We start from the raw sequence: 26,137 nt of genomic DNA, 5'->3' as shown, positions 1-26,137 counted from the left end.
GTGCTCCTTTGGAGGTTGTCACAGAGAACTTTGTATTTTATCTTAAATATAATACTTTACCTTGAATTTAAATTCATACTATGTGTTTGTTTTCAGAGGAAAATACTGTGTTCAAGGTGTTGTGAAATAATGATGAATCATGCATCTCCTGTTTATCAAAATAGAAAAATACATCTCATGAGTGAAAGGTCTTGTCTAACTGGTTAACGTTTACCGTATTTTCCACCGTACACATCACACTGCCTTATAAGTCGCATCAGTCCAAATATGTCTAATAAAGTGGAAAAATCCATAAATACGTCGCTTCGCCGTTTAAGTCGCATCTATTATGCATCACCATTGACGTGTTGCATTTGTTACGTGTCACCGCTGACAACCCAGAAATGTGGGCCGGTGTTGTGCCAAAAATCGATTGGCTGCCAAATGGCGGCCGCAGGAGCGTGCATGGGAGGACTTTCACAAGAATTTAACAAGATTAACACTATAAAACAATTAACTGTTTGCTCGAAACCATTAGAAGAAGTAGGAGCGTGCAGAGGGACAACTCGCTGTGCATTTCTTCGAATTTTAACAAGATAAGCTCCTAAAACAAACATTTGTTTGTTCGACATTATAGCAAAGGTGTTTGTCTCGGTGGAACTTTTACTAATAATCACACTTCAATAGCCAAATTAACTGCATTTTGCTGGGGCAGCGCAGTGAAATGAAGCTGATTTGATGGTTGCTCCAGGCATCTGTGGCAAGCCGACTGTGTCATTAATAACCACTTTTACCTATTTTATGACACAACGGCATGCCATACTACTCAAGTGCAAGCTAGCAGCTGAAAATGGTAGTGTTCAATATTTTCATTCAGAATGAATGAAAACAGTCATATCTCAGCCAAAAATAGATTTATAAATATGGAAAATAAAAACATAAATAAGTTGCTTCGGTGTATAAGTCACAGGGCATAGCCTGAAAAATACAGTAATCTAAATGGAACACGAGTGCATTAAACATTCAGCCCAGTTATCAAAAAACACAGAGCGCACTGTCATTCTGACCCATTTTTGTGCTTGATCTAAAGTTGGATTGGACTTTTTGTCACACACACACCATCCTGTAGGCTGTGTGAAGCATCCTGTATGACGTATGTCTGCTTATTACAATAAAAAACTCAAAGACCACTTTTGAAGACATCTTTTATTAATTCACCTGTTTCTATATAAGTTTATTTCCATTTCCATGGCAAGATAAACTCATTTAAAGTTCATCACATAAAAAAAATGGGCTAAAAAAACTAGTTAGGTTTAAAATTGACACAAATAAAACTGTCACTCTTGAACAAACTTTTTGAAGGAAATTATGCATACCAATGGAAAAGGTAAAATTAACTAAAACAATAAATAAAATAGTATATACAGTACTTTTCAATTTATTTTGATTGTTGATCAAGACATAATAAAAATGGCAAAAAAAGAAAAATGCAAAAGCACAAAATGTGTATAACAATTATTGATTTGACTTTTTTTCAATTAAGACTGCAGATTTCTGTAAAAATGTAGGACGTTTAAATTGTTTTGCAGTAAATGTGCCACAGTTACCTTCTAATTTTATTTCTAAATATGAAACCTGAATTTTTACAACTAATTTTTGTTCATTAAACATTTTTTTGAATTCTGTTCTGGCTGAAAAATTATGATGAAACACTTTGGAGCAAATATGCACAGTATCAGCCCAAAACTGGAGGCCAGTATGGCAAATATCTCCACAGCCACAGTGAATTTTCCAGGAGAGCTGACATATGCTGGGATGAAGGTGATCCACACTGCACAGAAGATCAGCATGCTGAAGGTTATCAGCTTGGCTTCATTAAAATTATCAGGTAGTTTTCGAGCTAGAACAGCTAACACAAAGCAAAAAACAGCCAGCAGACCAATGTACCCGAGCACAGCCCAGAAGCCAACAGCAGAGCCTAATGCACATTCCAGGATGATCTTCTCCTTGTATGTGCTTAGATTTTTCATTGGAAAAGGAGGACTGAGTATCAACCAAACTGTACAAATTAAAATTTGGATAAATGTGAGAGTCATAACAGTCATTCTTTGTTGTGGGGGACCAAACCATTTCATGGCATTACTACCTGGAAGTGTAGCTTTAAAGGCCATTAACACCACTACAGTTTTTCCAAGAACACAGGAGATACAGAGAACAAAGGTGATGCCAAAAGCTGTGTGCCGCAGTATGCAAGACCATTTAGAGGGAACTCCAATGAAAGTTAATGAACATAAAAAACACAGGGTCAGAGAGAAAAGGAGCAGAAAGCTCAGCTCTGAGTTGTTGGCTCTGACAATTGGAGTAGTTCTGTGATGAAAAAAAATTGCTGCTGTAATGATGGCCAGACAAGCCCCAATAACAGAAAACACAGCCAGGATGATTGACAGAACTTCATCAAAGGACAGAAACTCTACAGGTTTGGGAAAACAAGCATTTCTTTCCGCATTAGGCCAAAATTCACTGGGACATGGGAAACAGTCAGGAGAATCTAAAAAAAAATCAGATTTCACTATTAGCTTTAATGTATGTATTGATGCAAATATGCATGCAAAAAAAATAAAAACATCTGATACCTGTTTTATTACTGATCTCTCCTTCAGGACATTGAATGCAGTCAAAGCAGCAGATGGGTTTTCCTTTCTGCAACACTTTATGAGTACCTGCAGGACAACTTTGAGTGCATAATGATTCTGGTACCTGCCACACAGACATACAAATAGAGCAATCTATTTTGGTGTTTGTGCTTTTAAAATGTTTTACTTTTTACAGTGTAATTGCTATTTACCAGTCCCCCCATTCATTCTCATTAACTCCTTACTTGTGTGCCACCTTGGACCCATGTTATGTTCCTGTTGATATGTAACTCCTGCCCTTTTGGAAGTGATCCATCATAGTATCCCACTGTTACCAGCTTGATAACTCCATTCTCATTCTTCTGCCAGTTGACCAGCTCATAAAAAGGCACAGGATCCCCATTTGCATCAAATGACACAGGATAACCATTTCGGGAAAAGTTTACATTTTTAAGTTCAGATAAAACCTTTAACAAATTGAAAAGAAAACTATGCCAGGCAAATAATGTCAATATAAAAGTATGTAACTTAATGTCTAACAAAACCTCTGAAATTCACTTTTTTTTTTTTTTAACTGACCTGTTTTGATTCCAGTTTGATGTGTTTATCACACATAGTAGTAGTTTTTGTTTCCTTACATACTGCATTGTGAATGGCATGAGCTATTGCATAAACAGCCTTGTACACCATGTTCGTAACTCTTAACTGAGATGTTTCAGTGTACGGAGATGTGAGTATTGTTATGTCTTCAGTTCCATCACACACTTTCCTTTCTGGATCAACATCTAAAAGAAAAATAAGAGACCCAGTAGGTAAACTGAATAAAACTGATATGGTTGCAAAGCTGTAGATTAGTGCGTATTTCTGAACTTTTCATTTATGTTAACTGATATAATTATCACTTTGTATGAACACAATCTAAGGCATCTTTTTCTTTTTTTTTTTTTTTTAGAAACGCAGCAAATGTCAATATTGTTTTAGTTTTAGCTGTTAATAAGGTGTCAGGCTGTATTTGCTCAATACAGCGCTAGGGAACAGCAGCATATAAAAAAAATCTGGGAAATGTTTTTAAAATATATAAAACACATATGAAAACCTTCTCACTTTCTGTCAGTGTACACTTGAATGCATCCTCCCAGAACTCAGTAAGCACTGAGGACGCAGCTACCTCAGTGGGAGACAGATCCAATAGAAAGTCTCTCAGACCTGGGATGAGAGATTGCTGAATGCCAACTCCGATGGCTCCTGCACAGAAACTGAAGCTCATCAAATCTAGGTCAATAATCCAGCCCTCACTTCCTATCCACTGACGAGGTGATGGAGGCTCACGAGCAAGTTCCTCAAATAGGACCCTCACTTCTGATGGGGCTATATACGCCACAACTACCATTGCTGTTGACCTGGAGAGACATTGATGGGTGTTGACTCATACTACTCAATAGCAGATTTTTATCACATTCATTTTATTTAGCCCATAACTTGGAAAAAGATGTAGATCTGTAAATCATAAATGTTGGCAATTTGTGCAATAATGTATGTGGAAAATATGTGAAAATAAACATTTTTAATGAGGAAGATTTTAACCGGTTAAAACTTTATTTTTTAGCAGTCAGCAGTTCTTCCATGTCGATACAGGAAAAAAAGACAAATGAGTGGTGTAGAAACCTGCGGATAACATCTGCTACTCTCCGGATCTTGCTGTGTGGGTCAGTCCAGAAGAAAGATTCAGAGTACTCCACACAAATTCCTTCTGTCTGTGCTGCTTTAAGAAAAGACCCCATGCCATAATTTCCATAATCTGAGTCTGAGTAGACAGCCCCTATCCAAGTCCAGCCAAAATGTTTCACCAGGTTCACCAGCACGTCAGCTTGGAACTGATCACTGGGAACTGTTCTAAAAAAAGTTGGAAATTGCTGCTTATTTGACAAGCAGACACAACTTGCAAAGTGACTCACCTAAAAAATGCAAACATCCTTTATTAACAATGATTTCAAGTATATTTGATCATCTTAGAAAAAAAAAAGAATAGACTAATTACCAGAGGGATGTTGAAGGACCCTAAGATGCGGGAAATGGTGATTGACGGTGATGAAGCAGAGTCTCCAACAGCTGCCAACACCACACCAGACTGGGAACAAATGTTGCCTTTGTAAAACACAGGGTCCTGGCCGTTTGCTAATAAAAATGCCACATGCATGGCCATGGGCACTGAAGTGCATGTGTCATAGATATGATATCCAATTTTTATGTCTGGCAGCAACTCTGTGCTGTTGTTTATCTCCTCAACAGCAAACATCATTGCACGAGTAAAACGTAGTTCTCGAGGTATAAGACTGCACAGAAATTGTAAAGAGAGATGTTCACATTATAATGGGAAAAAAAAAGGCTGCGCATAATGAATGAGTGCTGAAATTTAAATAAATTCATAATAAATCAAATAGGTACCACTAATGTGTTTAGTTAATAAATACAACCAAAAATGCATGTTGCAAAATAATTGTTAAAAATACACATTTTATAAAAAGAAAGCAAATCTTGCAGCAAAGCAGATAATTTGTACACATTTTTGCCACTTCTTCCTCTTGCTTACCTTCCTGTGCATCTTGAAGGTTCAGGCTTGGTGGTGTAGTTATAAATCACTGTGAGCTGTTTGTAGTGTAAAGAAAAAACACCTCCAATAACAAAGTCCCCATCCATTGAAAATGCAGGCAAATGAGGGGAACTCTGCAGAGTACATTTTGTCAATACATTCTCCATACCTTCACCAGCAACAGTCATTGTCTCTATAGGCTCAATCCTTTGGTTCAGACCATCTAGAGAAACAACAAAGACAACAACTATGATCATTTGAAACAAAGTCATAACTAATATCAGGCCAAAACCAAACAATCTAATCTCTGTTCATTGTCTGTATTTGGGTCGAAGTGTGTTTTGACTAGTTTATGTACCTACTCTGTTATGCGTCAGCCGATCGTTCATTAGAAATACAATACTCCCTCCCACTGATTTTTTTAAAACATTGTTTAATAAGTCTTCGTACATTCTTTTCACTACATGGTTTCTTTTTATCTTTTGAAATTAAACATTTTAGCTTCAAAGACATATCAGTTGCTTTGGTAGTAATACATAATACAGCCTAATACATATCTGACATGTACCCTGGACTTACAGGATAATATACAGTGCATTAACTGTGTAACTTACAGGGTATTTACAGGTTAACCTACAGGGTAACATACAGACTACTTATTGGGTAACATACAGTGTAATATACAAGCTTCTTACAAGGTACCCTAGAGGGTAACATATAGGGTATTTATGGGGTAACAGATACAGTATATTTATGGAGTAACATACAGTTGCATGGAACTTGCGGGGTAACATACAGGCTACTAACAAGGCAACACAGTAACATACAGAATATTTATGGGGTAACATATGGCCCTTTTCCACTAGTGCCTCTACGGCATGGTTCGACTTGGCTCTGCACGGTTCCAAGACTCTTCCACTAGTCATGATTTGGGAAACCAGTCCCTTTTTCAGAATCAACTTTGCTGTGGTTCCAAGTGTACCGTGCTGGCCTGAAAATGTGACATCAGAAGACTGTCGGTCAGTGATTGGTTAAGGGATGGGGTCACTGGTTGTTTGAACAACTTTCATAACAACACGATCTATCCATCTATCCATTCATCCATTCATCCATTTTCTCCCACTTATCCGGTGTCGGGTCACAGGGGTAGCAACCTAAGTAGGTAGGCCCAGACTTTCCTCTCCCCAGCCACTTTGGCCAGCTCCTCCAGAGGACTCTCAAGGTGTTCCCAGGCCAGCTGAGAAAAGTAGTCGTTCCAGCATGCCCTTTTTCATACAACTGGATATATACACTGTTTTTTCAATTTAAGTGTACAGCATGTTTCAGTAGGAAATCCACATAAGTCTTTGTATCTGAGGCCCCATGTGGTTAGATCCTGACTGTGAGGATTCCAGTTCCTGTATACCTGCCAGTTTCCACTAATCATATACTCTGCAGCTATTGGGTGACAGGTGAAGCTTGTCAGGCACAGCTACAGCCAAAAGACTGATGAGTACTACCCAGCATAAAAGCAGAAGCCTGTCCATGATCCATTAGTGGATTGTTGGTTGCACTACAGATGTTCTAGCCTACAGCCTTTGTGATTTTGTTTTTTGTAATGAAGCTAAATTGTAACTCGTCATTTTAATGTGTGATATTTAAGTTCATAATCCATGACTACATACCTCCAGTATTTTTGTCTGATCTTCCTGAGTCTTTATTTCTCTGAGTCACACTAAGTGCAGTCTGGATCTCAAGAGCTCTACACATCCATGCCTGTAATAGAAATTTTGGAAATTCCAACTTGTGGCCCAACCTGTCACTCGCTCTTGTGAACCACTCAGCATTTGGAAATCTCTAGTCATCCTGTCTGGCTCTGGAATCATATGCATTTCTTCTCTGAGCCTGAAAGGAGCACACCCATGGGAAGAGCCTATCCTTCAGTCTGACAAAAATATTCTTTATGAAACTTACAATTTTATAAATAAGTATTCTTACCTTATCCTACCTTATTACCTTATCCCATTTTCTACAGATCCTTGGCTCCTTGTCCCTTAACAGCATCTGTAAATAAACTCACTTTTTAAATACTTTGTCTTTGAGTCTCTTTCATTTTTGGAGCTCCAAATGCTGGGTTAAAACTACTCATTACTTAGCAAAATGACACTGACTATGTGCAGCTTAGGGGATAAATGATCAGAAAATAAGGTGCTTTGCCAAATGGCTCAGCTCTTTCACAAAAGATTGTACCAAAACTATTATTTGATCCATGTTTATCAGACAATTATTTCATTACTCTTGAACAAGACTCCCAGATTATTCATTCATTCAACCTTTATTTATACAGGTTAATCCCATTGATCCACAGGTACTCATTTACAAGAGAGACTTGAATTTTAACAAAGAGTGATGACAACAGTGGACAACGTCAACAATAGACAATCATAAAGGATGCGTACAATTTTTTTTTCTTTCAAAAAATGAAAATAAAATGGTAATTAAAAGGAACAGTAGTGAAAAAAAAAAAACAACAGCTAGATTGTAAGGCTGTGTAGAATACTAAAATCAGGAAAATGTCTGCATTGGTTTTTGCCAGGAACTTAGCAGATTTTTAAAGCCATTTAGAGAGGTCAAGGTCGAGAGCTTCCCATCTTTTTACAAGATATTCCAGGAAACAGGAGCAGAGTAGGAGAAGGCCCTTTTTGTGACAGAGCAAGGTTTTAGTATTCAAACTCAGCCAGACAACAAGAATGTAAAACAAGGAAAACAGTTTTATTGGTTGATTTGCAGCTGCTGGGGAGACTCAGGATCCAATTGCAGTAACAGGTCTTCACAGGCAGGTGGGGTGAGAACCACCTGTCAGAGTTTAGAGAGATGAAGTCACTTAAACTGTTGGGAAGGAAGCTGCAGAGGGAGGCTTTTAATGCTGTGAACAGCAGGGCAATGCAGGTTTGTGATCCAAAGGGCAAAGCAGGGGTCAAGCACTGGGAGTCAGTGGTGCACGAATAATTCAAAAAGGGTGCTCCGTGAGTTGTGGTCATAGAGACAGAAGAGGAGGTTGTTACCGTGATCAGAGAGGCAGTGCAGAACAAGTAGAGGGGCAGGCAAAAATATGAAAACCAGAAGACAAGGTGTGAGGTCGAAAATCCAGTAACAAGGCTTGAGGTTTAGGCATGAAAAAAGAAAACTATGACGACTGGAAACTCAGGGACCGTGAGTGGTCTAATAATCTGGCAAAGGGCAAGTGAAAGTGGAGCTCTTAAATAAGGCCAAAAACAGGTGCAATGAATCAGGGCTGATGAGCTGAAAGTGCAGACGGTGGCGTGGCTGAATGGCAGAAGAAAACATGGCATGAAGAGGCAGGGGAAAACAACACATGACAAAGAGGAGCAGAAACATGACATGAGGGGCTGTGAGTGAGGTAGGGGACAGAGGAAGTGATAAAGGCATAAAAGGGACAGAGACTTGAGCAGATGGGGCAAGCAGAGATCACTGATCATGACACTATTGCCTAATTCAGTTCTCATTGAGGGAACACTGCATGTAATAATGTCCTGAGAGTGCACACTATAGCTGCACTCACGCTAAGACATGTAGGGGGAGATATATGAAGGCAACAGACCAAGAATTGATTTAAATATGAAAATGTACCAGTGAGAGAGTCTGTGTGAAGTTAATGATGACCAGTTTACCAGTGAATACAGGTTGCAATGGTGGGTACGATAGTTACAGCCAGTTATGAATCTTAGAACACCATGATAGGCAGCATCAAACAACTGCAGGGTGCTTGTAGGAGCTTTCATGTAAATACTATCTGCATAATCAATGGAGGGAAGGAAAGTCACAGTTACAAGGCGTTCCCTAACATACAGAGTTAAACAGGATATGTTTCTGAAAAAAAAAAAAACCTTTCAGTTTCCTTACTAGGTTTTCATGCACTTGAAGCTGAAAAAAAAGTGAATTGACCAAGATACCCAAATATTTGTAGGAATCAACACACTCAATAGGGACACCATTAGAACATGAAATCAGAGGAAGAACTGTTGGGACTGACTTCCTGATTGAAAAAAAAACATCCCTTTGGTTTTGTCAGCATTTAGGACAAGTTTGAGATGGAACAAATCTAACTGGATGATGTTGAAAGAGGATTGCAAAGACTAGAAAGCCTTAGCAACTATTTTAGCTAGACAATAAACAACTGTGTCACCAGCATAGAAATGTAAGGATGCATCAGGGATGCTATGACCTACATCACCTATGTAGATTGTAAAGAAGGTGGATCCAAAGACAGAGCCTTGCGGTACACCATTGTTGACTGTTAAATAACTGGAGGAAATACAATTATGTTGAACAAATTGCCTCAGATTTTAAAGATAGTTAGATAACCAACCAATGGTATGATCTGAGAAACCAATTTCTGAGAGTTTATGATATAAGATGTCACGATCCACATTGCCAATAGCTTTAAATAGCTTAGCATCCAGTGCTTCAACAATGTCATTAAAAACCTTCAGTGAAGCAGTCGCTGTACTGTTGTTTCCTGAAACCAGATATATGGAGAGGTAGGAAGTTAAATGAGTCCAGATAATTTTTGATTTGAGAGTTTTTCAGTTTTTCTAGAACCTTGGCTAAAGTACAGAGTTTAGAGATTGGTTGATAATTGTTCAGTGAGATGGGGTCAACTCCCTTCAGCAAAGGTAGAACAAAGTCTGTTTGCCAAGCATCTGGAATGGAGTTTTGGCTTATGGACACGTTAAAGATGTGGAACACCAGTACTGCAATGATATGAGCGGCCAGCCTTAAGAAATAAGGTAGAAGTTCAGCTGGTCCTGCAGATTTTTCCGAGTCTAGACCTTTTTTCTCTCTTTGCTGCAGTGGAAGCAGACGTGTCCTCCTGTGCTCCATCCCCCCCATTTCCCTGTTTAGCTCTCTTGTCTTGTGAACCCTTATATGGCCTCTTTTTTTCCTGCATACCTTCCTAATTCGAAGGATTTGATCACCTGGTCTCTCAACAAACTTGATCAACTTCTCCTGACAGGAGTCAGGGTAAGGAGGACCCTCCTTCAATTTTTATGTAGACAGATAAGTCACATTGAGCCTAAAAGACTCATTTACAAGTGAGATATGTTTAGACAGACAAAAAGTAATGAAACTGGACACATGTAGAAATTGGAGGCGAAACAATTCCCATCAGACTTTTTCTTCTTGCCTGAGAAGAAAAACTCTAATATTAAAAAAACACCTTGCACAAACAAGCACATAGTGACAAAGACATTCTGCGGGGGGGGGGGGGGAAGATGACAAGAGCGGTGAGCAATTTCCATAGACGCTCTCGAGGGCACTGTAAGAGTTCTGATAAGGATGGAATTATCAGCCAGTGTCCTCCGGTGAGATCTGTAAACATTCTCGAGGGATTTCGGGGAATTGTCAAGGATAATGCCTATGAAAATCGAAGAGTCCTGAAATGATGACAACAATGTTTATTCATCTTGTTTCATCTGGTTATCAGTTGGTAATTCCTCAGGGAGGGGGGTGGTGAGCGTCAGATCACATGTTCTCCAGGCAAATTCAGATAAGGTGGCCTTCAAGGCAAGCCAAGGGAGCCAAATTCAGATAAACACACATTTGTTTTGGGGACAGGCAGAACTTAATGACATCTACCTTGAGTCTGTGTTGGTCCAAACGGTTCTGAAATGTCCAAATTACATGGCCACACCGATGGAACGTGACTGAATAAAATCCCCGCAATCTGATCCATTCTGCCAAAAGCATTTGAGTCTGGGTACTCGAGGCATGAACCAAGACATAAAGGCAAGCAGCGTGATCGGGTCCCAATTTGCTGCCGATAACTTCCTTGATTGTTGATGAAACCAATAACCAGCCGAATCCAAAATGTAGGAACCAGTTATTGTAAATCCAATTAAATATGCATCCTTAAAATCCACAAATGGCAGCAGAGATAGACACATCATCAAGTCTTCCAAGTCGATGAGATATCCAGCTACATGCGTGCCAACAGGGCACATCGGCTCGCCTAACATACTTTCAGCTATAGAAACTAGTCAATCACTGTATAGGTCAGAACACATTGAGCTATCTCCATTTATATAATTTTTGATTACCATTTTAGAACAGCCACAAGTAAAATTTTAGAACCAGTGTGACATCTAAAACATTGTGGACAGTGATGAAAGGACCAGTATAGAGCACCTAATAGGCATTGGATATGAAAAATGAACAAATTAAAAACAGTCAACCACATTCACATTCAACTAAATGTAATAAAATACAACTCATTTTATCAAGTTTACTTCCAATAAACCAGTGCACTCAATTCAAATCAAATTGTCGCATATTTAAAAATTGCATTTACGTAATGCCAAGTCATCGAAAGCATCATCATAAAAAAAAACAATTAAAAAAAAATCAGAATCAGAATAAACTTTATTGTCATTGTAAAAGGATAGAGTGAAATTATGTTCATAGAGTCGTCTGAAAAATGGGCGTAGTGCACGTTGCTGCTGCTATAATAGCGTGGCCCCTTTTCTTTATCTGAATACTTTTAGATAGAAAAAGGTAAGTGCTATGAGGATGGATAATGGTATTACAAAAACTGTATCTTCACATCTCGTCTTATCAGGACACAATTTGAGACATCAATAAACTCTACCAGTAAGCACATTATAAACATGATTTCAAACATCATCATCATCATGATTATAAACATCATTTGACGATAGGCCACACTCCTGATGTTGTTTAGCCGGCAGTTCTGATAAGCCTGAACAGAAGTTTTTAAGGGGGATGGGGATTGCGATAGATTAAGCTTTTTCCCTAGTTACACATGTCCCAGGACAAATTTGATAGTGGGCTCATATCCGAGGCCAAACGGGGAAGTCAGATTCAGATAAGCCACAATTGTTGATTTTCTTCGGGCAGACTGCTTTTTTTTTCTTGTCAGCCTTGAGTCCTGTTGGAACTTTCCCCATCCAAAATGGCCAGATTTATGGGTATTTCACTCCACTGATCTGCATTAAGAGTCTTCTTCATATCCAAATATATAAACGTCTTCAGCGTCCTCCTGAAACAGAACTGAGAGACACATCAGCTGCCAAACTCTCCACGGATCTCTGATGTAACCTGCAGCATGAGTCTCAGCCGGACAAAAGGATTCTCCAGGACCATGTCGATTTGTTGAAACGATTTTGTCTTGCGTTGAAAGTCCAGCTCACCAGATCCATAATAGTATTTTTTCATTCAGAAGATGTGTACCAGGAGATCCAAGACACACAGAGAGCAAAAGCAGGAGGAAGAGGAGAACAGGGGGAGGGAGAGCAGAAGCGCCCATCTTGAGTGAGAGCCAGAGGAGAAAAAAAAAAAATAGGCACACGTTTGGTTTAAGCTTAAAATTAATACTTTGTATTAAAGAACAACAGAAAAATGTATATTATTGATCAACAAGATTCAAACAGATAATATGTAATAGGAAAAACAGAGAATGAGGGAGAGGAAATTAGGTATTGTAGAGACATTGAATGATGTAATTAAAACTCATGGGGTTAAAGCATTTCATTGCTAATGGAAGACAACCTCACTGATATAATAGACAAGGTTCAAAGGAAAAGCGCACTTAGTCCCAAACACAGTTAAGAAATGAAAATCAAACATGTTGATATTGGCCTGAGATTACCAGTAGCTATGAGTTCGCTCAAGGTGATAACAACTGTTGTCTTGGTTGGTTGTCTGGATGGTCTCAAACAAAGGATTGAACCTATAAAGGCTTTGACTGGTGCTGGTGTCAGTACTGAGACTTCACTGATCAAGTGTACTCTGCAGAGTACTCCTCGTTTACCTGCGTTCTCAACTGATGGCGACTTTGTAATCGGAGGTGTTTTCTCTATTCACTACAAAGTGCGCACAGGGACTTATGATTACAACAGCAAGCCTGAGATTTTAATGTGCGCAGGGAGGTTAGTAAAAAAAAAGAGATGGAAAAGAATGTTAGATGTGCATGAATGCAAACGTGTTTTGCTGGAAACTTAGATTTGATGTTATTATTTTTATTATAATTTTTTAAAGTAAAAAATATGTGTGTTATTTTATCAATATGTATGTTTCTAAACTCACTCTGTGCACTTTGGATTTATTAGTTGTGTTTTTGTTTTACATTGTTATTTAGCTGTTTGATTTCAACCAATTCCATTTTTATTTTACACATTATATGCACGGTCGTATAATAAATCATATATAGTCATTCATCTGCAGATTTTTAAAATTTGATTGTTTAAATGCTCATCTATATTTCACATGTTGATGTAAAGATTTTATTTTGTTTATTTTATGTAAATGTCAAAATTTCCCTTATGTTGATTCTCTGCAGCCTTATAGCCCGGGAACTGCGGTTTTCTCGAGCAATGATTTTTGCTGTGGATGAGATAAATAAAAGCACAAAGCTGCTGCCAGGCATCAAACTTGGATATAAAATCTATGACTCATGTGCCTCTGTGCCCGTGGCTGTGCATGTAGCATTTCAACTATCAAACGGTCAAGATCCTGAGTTTTATAAAAACAGAAACTGCTCACAATCTGGTGTGGTGATGGCTGCTGTGGGCGACTCTGCATCAACACCATCAATGAGCGTGTCAAGCATTATAGGATCCTTCAACATCCCTCTTGTAAGTAGACTAAAATCATTGCAAAAGTCTAAGAAAAAAACAAACAGTGGTAATGTTTTCCTTTGACAAATTAAAAGATACTTTATTGTTTTTGTTTCTTTAGGTGAGCCACTTTGCCACTTGTGCCTGCCTGTCAGATAAACAGCGGCATCCAGCATTTTTCAGAACAATTCCCAGTGATCAGTTCCAAGCTGATGCTTTGGCCAAGCTGGTGAAACACTTTGGCTGGACTTGGATAGGTGCTGTTCGCTCTGACTCAGATTACGGAAATAACGGTATGGCATCTTTTCTTAATGCAGCACAGAGAGAGGGAATTTGTGTGGAGTACTCTGAGTCATTCTTTCGGACCGACCCACAAGGCAAGATCAAGAGAGTGGCAGATGTTATCCGCAGGTTTATCTTTTTTCTTATATTGTTGTGAATGAAAACTAAAAATGTTTAATACTATCCATCCATCCATCCATCCATTATCTTTTACCCACTTCTTCCATTTTGGGTCACGTGGGTCACCGGTGCCCATGTCCAGCAATCACTGTGCGAGGGGCGGGGTACACCCTTAACAAGTTGCAAGTCCATCACTGTGTTTAATACTAAAAGGAATTAAATGGTTTAAAAAATACTGCTTAAATTTTCACAAGATAACAAATAGGATACTCCACATTTTTTATGTGTCTGCACTTTTAAAAAAATGATGGAATAAATGACATATATTTAAAAATATAGTTTAAGCTGTACCCTGCCTCTCACACTGTGACTGCTGGATATGAGCACCAGTGAACACCACGACCCATAAAGGAAAGAAGTGGGTATAGATAATGGACGAATGGATGGAAGTAAATATGAATTAAAACAATTTTATGTTTCTGCAGATCTACAGCAGTGGTTGTTGTGGCATTTATAGCATCTGGAGATATGAGAGTACTGTTGGAGGAACTGGCTCTGGAGCCTCCACCACCACGTCAATGGATAGGAAGTGAGGGTTGGATAACAGACCCAAACTTTCTGAGATTTAATTTCTGTGCAGGAGCCATTGGAGTTGCCATTCAGCAGTCGGTCATCCCAGGACTCAGAGACTTTCTGCTTGATCTCTCTCCCACTGAAGTAGCTGCCTCCTCTGTGCTTACTGAGTTCTGGGAAGATGCATTCAACTGTACACTGACAAAAAGTGAGGCCTTTAATTTTATTTTATTTTTTAACCCACAGCCAGGCTTTCTTAGCTGTGTTCTGAGGAATTAGTTGCAACTAATTTTATGCACTATGTAAATTTCACTTCTAAATTCTTGTTAAATGAACAGATTTTTTAATTGCTTCATTTTTTTTTTTTTTAATTGCTGATTAGTTCAGTAACATTTCCACATAGTGCAACAGTACTAAGCACTAGCAGAACTATGATCTAATGTAATCTGTATTTTGCATTTTATGAGTTGACTTATGGTTTTGAATACATAAATATATATTTATTTGTACAATGTAGTTGTGATGGGAAGACAATTCTCCTCTATTTTTATGTATCTTCAGATAATGATACAGGCAAGAGAGTGTGTGATCATACAGAAGACTTAAAAGCCCTCAAAAGCCCATACACTGACACATCTCAACTAAGGATTACTAACATGGTGTACAAGGCTGTGTATGCAATAGCTCATGCCGTTCACAATGCTGTGTGTAAAGAAACACATTTCACCACTGAGTGTGACAGAAATGTCAGACTGGAAAACAAACAGGTCAGTTACAAAAAAAGGTGGCATAGGGATGATCTGAGTGTAGTTGTTGACTATTAAGACATTAAGCAGCAAATGAACTCTGCGAAATCTGTTACATTTTTTAAGGTTTTAACTGAACTCAGAAAAGTCAAGTTTTCCCAGAATGGTTATCCTGTGTCATTTGATGCTAATGGGGATCCAGTGGCTTTTTATGAACTTGTCAACTGGCAGACAAGTGACAGTGGAGTTATTAAGTTGGTAACAGTAGGATATTATGATGCCTCACTGCCAAAAGGCCAGGAGTTTCAGATAAACAGGAACATAACCTGGGTGGAAGGTGGCACGCAAGTAGTGAGACTAATGTTATTAATATTGAAAATAATAATAAAATAAAATGCAGCATAAAAGTATCAGGTTAAAAATAAAAACAATTAATGTCTTGGCTGTGTCTGTGACAGGTTCCAGTGTCAGTGTGCTCTGAGAGTTGTCCTCCAGGAACTCATAAAGTGTTGCAGAAAGGAAAACCCATCTGCTGTTATGATTGTATACCATGTCCTGAAGGAGAGATCAGTAATACAACAGGTTAATATTATTATTGTATGCAATTAATTATCATTGAATAACTAAGTGCTAACATTCTTTTTTTAATCCTTTTTTATTCTATTTTTTTTCTTCATTGCGTTTACAGATTCTCCTGATTGCTTTCCATGCCCCATAGAATGCTGGCCTAATACGGAAAAAGATACTTGTTTCCCTAAACTTATTGAGTTTCTGTCCTTTGATGACGACCTGTCAATCATCCTGGCAGCATTCTCTGTTTTTGGAGCCTGTCTGGCCATCATTACAGGAATTATTTTCTTTTGTCAAAGAACAACTCCAATTGTCAGAGCCAACAACTCTGAGCTGAGCTTCCTGCTACTCTTCTCTCTGACTCTGTGTTTTTTATGTTCATTAACTTTCATCGGAGCTCCCTCTGAGTGGTCCTGCATGCTGCGGCACACAGCTTTTGGTATCACCTTTGTTCTTTGTATCTCCTGTGTTCTTGGAAAAACTGTAGTGGTTTTAATGGCTTTTAAAGCTACACTTCCAGGTAGTAATGCCATGAAATGGTTTGGGCATCCACAACAAAAAATGACTGTAATGTTTTTCACATTTATTCAAATTTTAATCTGCACTGTTTGGTTGATACTCAGTCCTCCTTTCCCAATGGAAAATCTAGGCACATACAAGGAGAAGATCATCCTGGAATGTGCATTAGGCTCTGCTGTTGGCTTCTGGGCTGTGCTCGGGTACATTGGTCTGCTGGCTGTTTTTTGCTTTGTGTTAGCTGTTCTAGCTCGAAAACTACCTGATAATTTTAATGAAGCCAAGCTGATAACCTTCAGCATGCTGATCTTCTGTGCAGTGTGGATCACCTTCATCCCAGCATATGTCAGCTCTCCTGGAAAGTTTACTGTGGCTGTGGAGATATTTGCAATTCTGGCCTCCAGTTTCGGAATGTTACTGTGTATATTTGCTCCAAAGTGTTTCATCATAATATTTCAGCCCGCAAAGAACACCAAGAAATACGTAATGAACAAAAAATAATAGAAACTTTTCAAGCATTTGAAAACAAAATATATATTTTTTACATTTAGTACAGAAACCCTAATTTTTTTTTTTTTTTTTTTTTTTTTTTTTGTAAATGATCAATCAATGAATCAAAGAAATCCTACACATTTCAGCTCATGTTAATTTTATTTATGTGATCTTTCTTTCTTCATGTTCCATTCATATGCATTATGTATCCATATATGTAATCAGTCCTGAATGGGTCCTTGCAAGTAAAATATCAGTTAAATATCTTGTCCTGCCATTAAATGTGGTTTATTTGGATAAACAACTTTAGCGAGATATCCTGATGCATGCTCAATAATCCAGGTAGAAAAATCTAAAAAAGTTAAATCTGGTCCTCTGGACATTCAAAAAAACAAAACAAAGACTGGACTGTGAGGACTCAGTCTCTGATAGAGGACATTTGCAAACTGAGGTGTACCGCAAACCCACCCACACAGACCAGTATTTGCAGTTTGACTCCCATCACCCTTTGGAAGACAAGTTAGGAGTCATCAGGACTCTGTATCACAAAGCAGACAGCGTCCCCACTAGCTCAGGAGCCAGGCAGAAGGAGAAATCCCACACAAAACAGGCTCTAGAGCAATGTGGATATCCTAACTGGGCCTTCCTAAAAGCAGAGAAGAAACCCAAACAGGACTCCAGTCAGCCAACAGGTGAAAAGGAGGAACCCAGACCCAGACCAGTGGTCATTCCATATGTTGAGGGAGTATCAGAGAAACTGAGACATTTATTTTTTAAACATAACGTCCCAGTGGCTTTTAAACCCCAAAATACATTACGGCAAAGACTGGTTCATCACAAAGATCCAGTCCCCCGGCACAAACAGAGTAATGTTGTGTATGCTGTTCAGTGTCAGGAGGGCTGTGATCAGTCTTACATCGGGGAAACAAAACAGCCACTGGCCAAAAAGGATGGCCCAGCACAGAAGATCAACATCATCAGGCCAGGACTCTGCGGTCTACACTCATCTCCAGGCCAGCGGTCACTCTTTCAGGGATGAAGATGTGCACATCCTGGATAGAGAGGGACGATGGTTTGAGAGAGGAGTAAAGGAGGCCATCTTTGTGCAAAGAAATCGTCCATCGTTAAACAGGGGTGGAGGCCTCCGGGTTCAACTGTCCCCCTCTTACAATGCTGTGATTGCTAGTATCACTCAACCCTCTGTGAACAGTAAACAGCCATCAGTGTGCTAATGATCCATTGTTAGGCTGATGGTCCTTCTTGAGCATGTGATCAGCTGGTTTTGGTTGTCAGCAGCAAAACTGGTTGATCCACTCTGAGAAGGTGCTATTTAAGAGACTGAGCTGAATACAGCACCTCAGACTGAGGAAATCTCTCGGATGAGAGACGAAACGTTTCTACATTTTTTTGTTGTTTTGCTTTGTTTTGTTTTTTTGAATGTCCAGAGGACCAGATTTAACTTTTTTAAACTTTAGTGAGATAGATTTTCTCTAACACAAGCACACATAATTGCAGATGTAGTGACGTAAAAGTACAATACATCAATGGTTGTACCATTTCAATAATGGTTCACAAGACTGGCTCCACTGAACATCTCATTAAATGGAATGTACAGTAGTCCCTCGTTTATCGCAGGGGATCCATACCATGAAGACCCGCGATAATGTTGCAAGTTCCTATTTTTAGTTTTCTACATTCGCCTTGTAATCTAGCTGTTTTTGCTACTTTTTTTGCCATCTTTTATACTTGTCTATTGTTGTCGCTGTTGTCCATCGGTGTCATCTTTCTTAGTTGAAATCAGGTCTCTCTTGTAAATGAGTCCTCGAGGCTCAATGGATTTACCTGTCTAAATAAAGATTGAATGAATAATAAGTGAAAAACCACAAAGTAGAAATATTAATACAAGTAACAAAGTTCATGCTCAATCATCCAGGTATCAAATCCAATAATTCTCAGTTAGGTCATCTGGACAGTTTCTTTTTTTAATTTTTATAAAGATGTTTCGCCCTCTATCCGGAGGGCTTCATCAGTCTAAGTAGTTCCAATAAATTGTTTAACCACCAAGCAGTAAACTCCTTAAGTGGTCCAATTAGTTTGCTGGAGCTAAGATAGTTTCTGGGGGCTGTCCTGTCCCGTCGATTCCTTCCAGGCAGGCAGCCACAGCCAAAGCAGATCAAGGTAACAAAGTTCCCATCCTCTTTACAATCTACATACATAATGTAGGTAAAAACATCCCTGATGTATCCATACGCTTCCATGCTGACAACACAGTTGTTTATTGTCAAGCTAAAACAGTTGATAAGGCTTTTCAGCTTTTGAAATCTGCATTTAACTACATCCAGACAGATTTGTTCCACCTCAAGCTTGTCCTAAATGCCGACAAAACCAAAGGGAAGCTTTTTTCAAATAGGAAGTTGGTCCCAGCAGTTCTTCCTTAGATTTTATGCTCAAATGATGTCTCGATTGAGTTTGTTGATTCCTATAAATATTTGGGTATCTTGGTCGACTCACATCTCTCTTTTAAGCTTCATGTGGAAAACTTGGTAAAGAAACTGAAAGTTAAACTGGGTTTATTTTTCAGAAACAGATCCTGTCTAACCCTGAATGCTAGAAAACGCCTTGTATCTGTGACCTTCCTTCCCTCCATTGATTACGGTGACATTATTTACATGAACACTCCTACAAGAACCCTGCAGATGTTGGATGCTGTCTATCATGGTGCACTAAGATTCATAACTGGCTGTGATTATCGTACCCACCACTGCACCCTGTATTCACTGGTTAACTGGACATCATTAACTTCACACACACTCTCTCACTGGTACATTTTCATCTTTAAATCACTTCTTGGTCTGCTGCCTTCATACATCTCCTCCTACATGTCTCTGCATGAGTGCAGCTACAGCATGCGTTCTCAGGACATTATTACCTGCAGTGTTCCCTCAGTGCGGACTGAACTAGGCAAGAGGGCCTTCTCCTACTCTGCTTCTGTTTCCTGGAATATCTTACAAAAAGATCTGAAGCTCTCGACCTTGACCTCTCTAAGTGGCTTTAAAAATCTGTTGGACTCCTGGCAGGAACCAATGCAGACATGTTCCTGTTGTTAGTTTTCTACATTCACCTTATAATCTAGCTGTTTTTTGTTACTTTTCTTTCTTTAGCCATCCTATTTGTTAAAAAAAAAAATCTGTATGACTTTTTATAACTGTTTATTGTTGTCGCTGTTGTGCATTGTTGTCATCATTCTTTGTTGAAATCAGGTCTCGTTTGTAAATGAGTCCTCGAGGCTCAATGGATTTACCTGTCTAAATAAAGGTAAAAAAAAAAAAAAACATAAAAAATCCTATGTTTCTATACTCTAAATGCTCTAAAAGAACACAGAATGTCATGAACTCAGCTCCCTGCCACCTCTGCTCTTTGCCACCAGCAAGCGCTCTTGACCACGCCCATTTTTCTCCACTGTTCACGTTGAACAGCTGATCACACATACAGAACAGTTGATCATCTGCAGCAGGAAGTTTATCCTGCAGTAAGGGCTGCACAAATGTTCAGCAGGTGCTAAATCATTTAAAATAATTTATTTTAAATAAAAAAGCCATACCAATCGTGTGGCTCATTCATCAATCAGTCAGTTGTGTGTCATGTCAGAGTCAGAGTCAGAGTTTCTTTATTGTCATTCGCACCTCATGTGGTACATGTGGTGGAGCGAAATTATGTACACAAGGTCCCAGTTACATCCAACAATAAAATGTATAAGAAAAACAGTAAAAACATCTAAGATATGAATTAAGAAAAACATCAACTAAATATACACTAAGCACTCATAACATAAAAACATTGAACATCAGCACAAACATGAACATGAGTCTGTGAGCAGATGTGCACGCATGAACACATCAACATCAATGTCCAATCTTATTTTGAAAACCCACAATAGAGTGAGTCTGCGATAAACGAACCGCGAAGTAGTGAGGGACCACTGTATCCTCAAGATCTGGCTCACTTAAATGAGGCATAAATTCCATCTTTGCATTTTTGTGTGTTTCACAATAAATTCTGCATGTTTCTTTAGATAGGTGAACAACTGAAGGCTCTGGGTGACAAGATGAAACTTGTAGTCAAATGGCTTTAGTGCGTAAATATCGATCATTCAGGGTTTGAATTCCAATGCCAACCTTTGAGAAACCTTGGTTAAATGATGAGCGAGAGACCTAATAATTTGGTTATGCCAGCTCAGATGTGGCCTGGATTTACAAGGTCCACATTATATGAAAGGAAATTTTCTCACTCCTAGATACAGTCACTCACCAAAAAGGAAGGTGCACTTTTGCTTTCAAGTTATTCAGCTTTCAAGGTTTACATAATTATGGCGGCAGCCATGTTGGATTTTGATATAGCAACCCACTTTTTGAAAGGAGCCTTTCTTACTTCTAGATTCAGTCACACCCCAAAATGTAAATTGGTACCTCACTTATTTTATAAGTTATCACACTCACATTCACAAACAGTATTTTAATTTCCACCATTTCGTGCTGTGACAGGGGACGATTAAACTAACATTCCTTGAAGGAATACATTTCACACACTGGTTTGAATGCCAAAAATCATCTGGCATATTTTGTTGACACTCAAACTATGTGTTGGGATGACTCTCAGCAACTACTAATACTGGTTCAGATTAATGTCTGTAAATCTTACTGTTATCAATATTTCTATGTTTTCTGAGGTCAATGAGCTGTGTAGGTCATTTTAAATTGGACTGGTTCCAAAGGTTCATCAGCTGTAGATGTAGATCCAACAATTACCTTTTGAGAGCTTAAAAAAATTACTGTTCATGAGATCTTTTGCCAAGTTTGACACACACACAGAGGCACTTGCATGATCACCTCTGTTTCATGGAGATGGACCAAAAAAAAAAAAAGAACTGGGAAAAAAAAATGATCACCGAGGTGCATTTAAAGATAAAAACAGTAACACAGATGAAATGTGACCACACAGTCATTAAAGACATAATTAAATATCATTGGGTGAAGGCATAATGTTTCTAAGGAATGATCACCTGACATTTAATAGAAAAGGTACATAAACTTGAAAAAAAAACACACTTGCATCCAACTATCTGAAGAATGGAGATCAGATCTGTTTTTACTGGCCTGATATTAGCCATGCGACTGATGGAGGTGATGACTATTGTTTTGGGTGATTCACTAGATGATGTGAACGAAAACACTATGCCGATCAAGTCGCTAACTACTACTGATGTCAGTACTCAGGCTTCGTCCTTGAAATGTACTCTGCAGATCCCCCCTCGTTTACCTGCATTTTCAGTCAATGGTGATTTTATCATTGGAGGTGTTTTCTGTTTACACTATGAATCGGAATCTGTAATTTATAACTACACCACAAATCCTGAGACTTTACAGTGCACAGGGAGGTAAGAGGGAGAAGTGGTAGTAAAATATTATATATGTGTATTGATAGAAAAGTGATTTTCAAATTGAAAGCACATGGAAATGTGTCATTAATTTTTTTCAACAATAGGGAGTATTTTTGGAAATGCAGCACAATCATGCTGTTTATTAACTAAAACACATTTAATGGTTCACTAAAGATTCATGAGTATATAAGTGCAAATTGATATTTCTTTATTATTATTTTTTTTTTTTTTTTTTTTTACTTTATACAAAAATGCAGTTTACATATTAATTGCAGTATTGTTTTCACTGTCCAAACTATACTTTTTATTGTTGTTGTTTTCTTGTTTATTAATATTATTATTATCATGCTTATATATTTTTCAACACGTCTTTATTGTGAGCAGTCCAACAGCCAGGGAATTGCGTTTTTCTAGAACATTGATCTTTGCCATTGAGGAGATAAACAACAGCACAAAGCTGCTGCCGGGCATCAAACTTGGATATCAGATCTATGACTCGTGTGCGTCGGTGCCTGTGTCTGTTCATGTGGCGTTCCAACTGTCAAACGGCCATGACCCTGTGTTTTACAAAGGCAGCAATTGTTCACATTCTGGTGTAGTGATGGCTGTAGTTGGAGACTCTGGATCAACACAGTCCATCAGCTTGTCAAGACTCATTGGGTCCTTCAACATCCCTCAGGTAAGTAGAATTGATTTAAGAAAAAAATAATCCCCAAACTTGCCTGTTTTACTCTGAGAAACATGTCTTTGTATCTTTTTATTTATTTTTTCTATAGGTGAGTCACTTTGCCACCTGTGCCTGCCTGTCAGATAAGCAGCAGTACCCAACATTTTTCAGAACAATTCCCAGTGATCAGTTCCAAGCTGACGCTCTGGTCAAGCTGGTGAAACACTATGGCTGGACTTGGATTGGTGCTGTCCGCTCAGATTCAGATTACGGAAATTATGGCATGACAACCTTTCTTAATGCAGCACAGAAAGAAGGGATCTGTGTCGAGTACTCTGAATCCCTATATAGGACTGACTCCTCTACCAAGATTCAGAGAGTAGCTGATGTTATCCGCAGGTTTGTATATCATGATTTTGTTTGTTACACAGCAATAATGTGAAACTACTGAACAAAGATTCACAAAAAGTGAAGTCACCATTAAATAATGGAGAAACTTTTCTCTGAAAATGTTTTTTTTTTATTGTTTGTTTGTTTTGTTTTATTTTGAATAGCAAAAAATAACCCAAACCATTAATTTAAATTGTATTAATTACAGAGCTACGTGCTTTTCATAATTAGTGTCTAAGTACCAAATGTTGTTAAAACATGATATTAGTTGAAATCATTTTCCACTTCACTGCCTTCTCAGGTCAACAGCAAATGTTGTTGTGGCCTTTTTAGATTCTGCAGACATGAGAGTCCTGTTAGAGGAGCTGGCTCAGGAGTTTTCACCACCTCGTCAGTGGATAGGAAGTGAAGGCTGGATAACAGATTCTTACCTGATGAGCTTCAGTTTCTGTGCAGGGGCTGTTGGAGTTGCTATTCAGAAGTCTGTCATCCCAGGATTGAGAGACTTCCTGCTGGATCTCTCTCCCACTGAAGTAGCTGCCTCCTCTCTACTTACAGAGTTCTGGGAGGATGCATTTAATTGTTCATTAAACAAAAGTAAGATTTTTATTTTTATTTTTTATCCCCCATAAAAATAATTCTCTGTCAATTGATAAAGTGTGCAATTGGTAAAATGAGTACAATAATTCCTTTTATTAAACACTGAAGAAAAAAAAAATGTGTTGGAAATGATCCATTTTTGAAAAATTATTGAAAAGTCAGGTTAGGTCATCATTAAATGTGACGATAATATCAGGAAATGCAAGTAAATTTGAATTGTTATTTTACAACATGCATAAAACTATAGCCATGGGTTATAGTATATATATACTATATGATGTTATACGATTTTTGTAAAATCCTCTTCTCACAGAAAGTTCTGTGCATTTAGATGCTGTTCCATACAAAAAAATATGTGATGGAAATGAAGACATAAAAACACTCAAAAGCCCATACACTGAAACAACTCAGTTAAGAGTTACTAACATGGTGTATAAGGCTGTTTATGCAATAGCTCATGCCATTCACAATGCAGTGTGTGAGAAAACAAATCTCACTACTCTGTGTAAGAAACAAGCAGGACTGGAGTCGAAACAGGTCAGTCTCATTAATAAATAATGATCTTTTTGTGTGTTCAAAATCAGCTCAGCTGGCTTGCTTACACATAACTTTAAAAAAAATAGCTTTTATAATGTATGTGAATGCTTTTGTAAATTGCCATAAAATGACTTCTATTGTTACGTGGTGCTATGCAAATAGACTAAATTAATTTGTATTATGTCTGTTGTAACTTTTGACTTTCCCAAGAATAATTTTGTGGGCATATTTTTTTTCCCCTCATCTTTTTATTTAGATTTTATCAGAACTAAAAATTGTCAACTTTTCCCACAATGGTTATCCAGTGTCATTTGATACTAATGGGGATCCTGTGGCTTTTTATGAGCTGGTCAACTGGCAGAAGAGTGACAGTGGAGTTATAGAGCTGGTAACAATAGGATACTATGATGCATCACTGCCAAAGGGCCAAGAGTTTCTTATCAACAGGAACATAACCTGGGTGGAGGGTAGTTTACAAGTAAAACGTTTATTGATAACAAGTTTGTCAAACAAGACTGATTAAAATACAGCACATCACCATATTTTCAAAAACAACTGTGTTTGTGCTAAAGGTTCCAGTGTCAGTCTGCTCAGAGAGTTGTCCTCCAGGAACTCATAAAGTGTTACAGAAAGGAAAACCCATCTGCTGCTATGATTGTATACCATGTCCTGAAGGAGAGATCAGTAACAATACAGGTAAATAAAATACTTCTGCCTATTGAGCATATTTAGTAACTTTATTACAAACAACCATTTCTCATTTTATTTTATTTTTAGATTCTCCTGATTGCTTCCCATGCCCAAGAGAATTGTGGCCTAATGAAGAAAAAGATCATTGTTTCCTCAAACTTGTTGAGTTCCTTTCCTTTGATGAAGTTCTGTCAATCATCCTGGCTGCATTCTCTGCTTTTGGAGCATGTCTGGCCATCATTACAGGAATTATATTCTTTCATCACAGAACAACTCCTATTGTCAGAGCCAACAACTCTGAGCTGAGTTTCCTACTGCTCTTCTCTCTGACTCTGTGTTTTTTATGTTCATTAACTTTCATTGGAGCTCCCTCTGAGTGGTCCTGCATGCTGCGACACACAGCTTTTGGGATCATCTTTGTTCTGTGTATCTCCTGTGTACTTGGAAAAACAGTAGTAGTTTTAATGGCCTTTAAAGCTACACTTCCAGGTAGTAATGTCATGAAATGGTTTGGGCATCCACAACAAAGATTGACTGTAGTGTCTCTCACATTTATTCAAATATTAATATGTACAGTTTGGCTGGTACTCAGTCCTCCTTTTCCAATGAAAAACCTGACAACATACAAGAATAAGATCATCCTGGAATGTGCATTAGGCTCTGCTGTTGGCTTCTGGGC

General features: G+C 38.3%; 3 protein-coding genes across 3 annotated transcripts in view; 2 read left to right on the top strand and 1 right to left on the bottom strand.

Annotated features, from left to right (window-relative positions):
* Window positions 1–1,628: 1,628 nt before the first annotated feature.
* Window positions 1,629–5,342, bottom strand: LOC119410673 (extracellular calcium-sensing receptor-like). Its single transcript, XM_037677557.1, has 8 exons — window positions 5,203–5,342; window positions 4,651–4,945; window positions 4,278–4,567; window positions 3,717–4,012; window positions 3,192–3,397; window positions 2,858–3,079; window positions 2,613–2,736; window positions 1,629–2,527 (listed from the first exon to the last, which is right to left on the bottom strand). Exons 1-8 carry the CDS (start codon window positions 5,307–5,309, stop codon window positions 1,629–1,631), a joined length of 2,439 nt encoding a protein of 812 aa, XP_037533485.1. The 5' UTR covers window positions 5,310–5,342.
* A 7,780-nt stretch (window positions 5,343–13,122) lies between these two features.
* On the top strand, window positions 13,123–17,146 carry LOC119410665 (extracellular calcium-sensing receptor-like). Its single transcript, XM_037677550.1, has 8 exons — window positions 13,123–13,151; window positions 13,562–13,856; window positions 13,960–14,249; window positions 14,726–15,006; window positions 15,375–15,580; window positions 15,686–15,907; window positions 16,018–16,141; window positions 16,248–17,146. The coding sequence occupies exons 1-8, from the start codon at window positions 13,138–13,140 to the stop codon at window positions 17,144–17,146; spliced, it is 2,331 nt and encodes a 776-aa protein (XP_037533478.1). The 5' UTR covers window positions 13,123–13,137.
* Window positions 17,147–22,302: 5,156 nt separating this feature from the next.
* LOC119410915 (extracellular calcium-sensing receptor-like) overlaps window positions 22,303–26,137 on the top strand; it is a 15,873-nt gene continuing 12,038 nt past the window's right edge. Inside the window, exons 1-8 of the mRNA XM_037677836.1 lie at window positions 22,303–22,571; window positions 22,959–23,253; window positions 23,351–23,640; window positions 23,933–24,228; window positions 24,545–24,768; window positions 25,025–25,246; window positions 25,341–25,464; window positions 25,546–26,135. Of these exons, the coding sequence (XP_037533764.1) occupies window positions 22,303–22,571; window positions 22,959–23,253; window positions 23,351–23,640; window positions 23,933–24,228; window positions 24,545–24,768; window positions 25,025–25,246; window positions 25,341–25,464; window positions 25,546–26,135 (2,310 nt within the window). The remainder of the gene's footprint in view (window positions 22,572–22,958; window positions 23,254–23,350; window positions 23,641–23,932; window positions 24,229–24,544; window positions 24,769–25,024; window positions 25,247–25,340; window positions 25,465–25,545; window positions 26,136–26,137) is intronic.

The sequence above is a fragment of the Nematolebias whitei genome, chromosome 6 (genome assembly GCF_014905685.2).
Source record: "Nematolebias whitei isolate Nwh7 chromosome 6, NemWhi1, whole genome shotgun sequence".
In the NCBI taxonomy this organism is placed as follows: domain Eukaryota; kingdom Metazoa; phylum Chordata; class Actinopteri; order Cyprinodontiformes; family Rivulidae; genus Nematolebias; species Nematolebias whitei.
Note: the sequence above shows the minus strand (reverse complement) of the source record. Positions and strands in the feature narration are given on the sequence as shown.

Excerpts from the sequence above, each read along its gene's own strand:
- LOC119410665 (XM_037677550.1), top strand. Across the intron at positions 15,007-15,374 it reads CTGGGAAGATGCATTCAACT|ATAATGATACAGGCAAGAGA; the intron begins GTACACTGACAA and ends ATGTATCTTCAG. Across the intron at positions 16,142-16,247 it reads AGAGATCAGTAATACAACAG|ATTCTCCTGATTGCTTTCCA; the intron begins GTTAATATTATT and ends TTGCGTTTACAG.
- LOC119410673 (XM_037677557.1), bottom strand. The coding sequence starts at position 5,309 with ATGGATGGGGACTTTGTTATTGGAGGTGTTTTTTCTTTACACTACAAA. Across the intron at positions 4,568-4,650 it reads GGTCCTTCAACATCCCTCTG|GTGAGTCACTTTGCAAGTTG; the intron begins GTAATTAGTCTA and ends TGCATTTTTTAG. Across the intron at positions 4,013-4,277 it reads GTAGCAGATGTTATCCGCAG|GTCAACAGCAATGGTAGTTG; the intron begins GTTTCTACACCA and ends ATGTCTCTCCAG.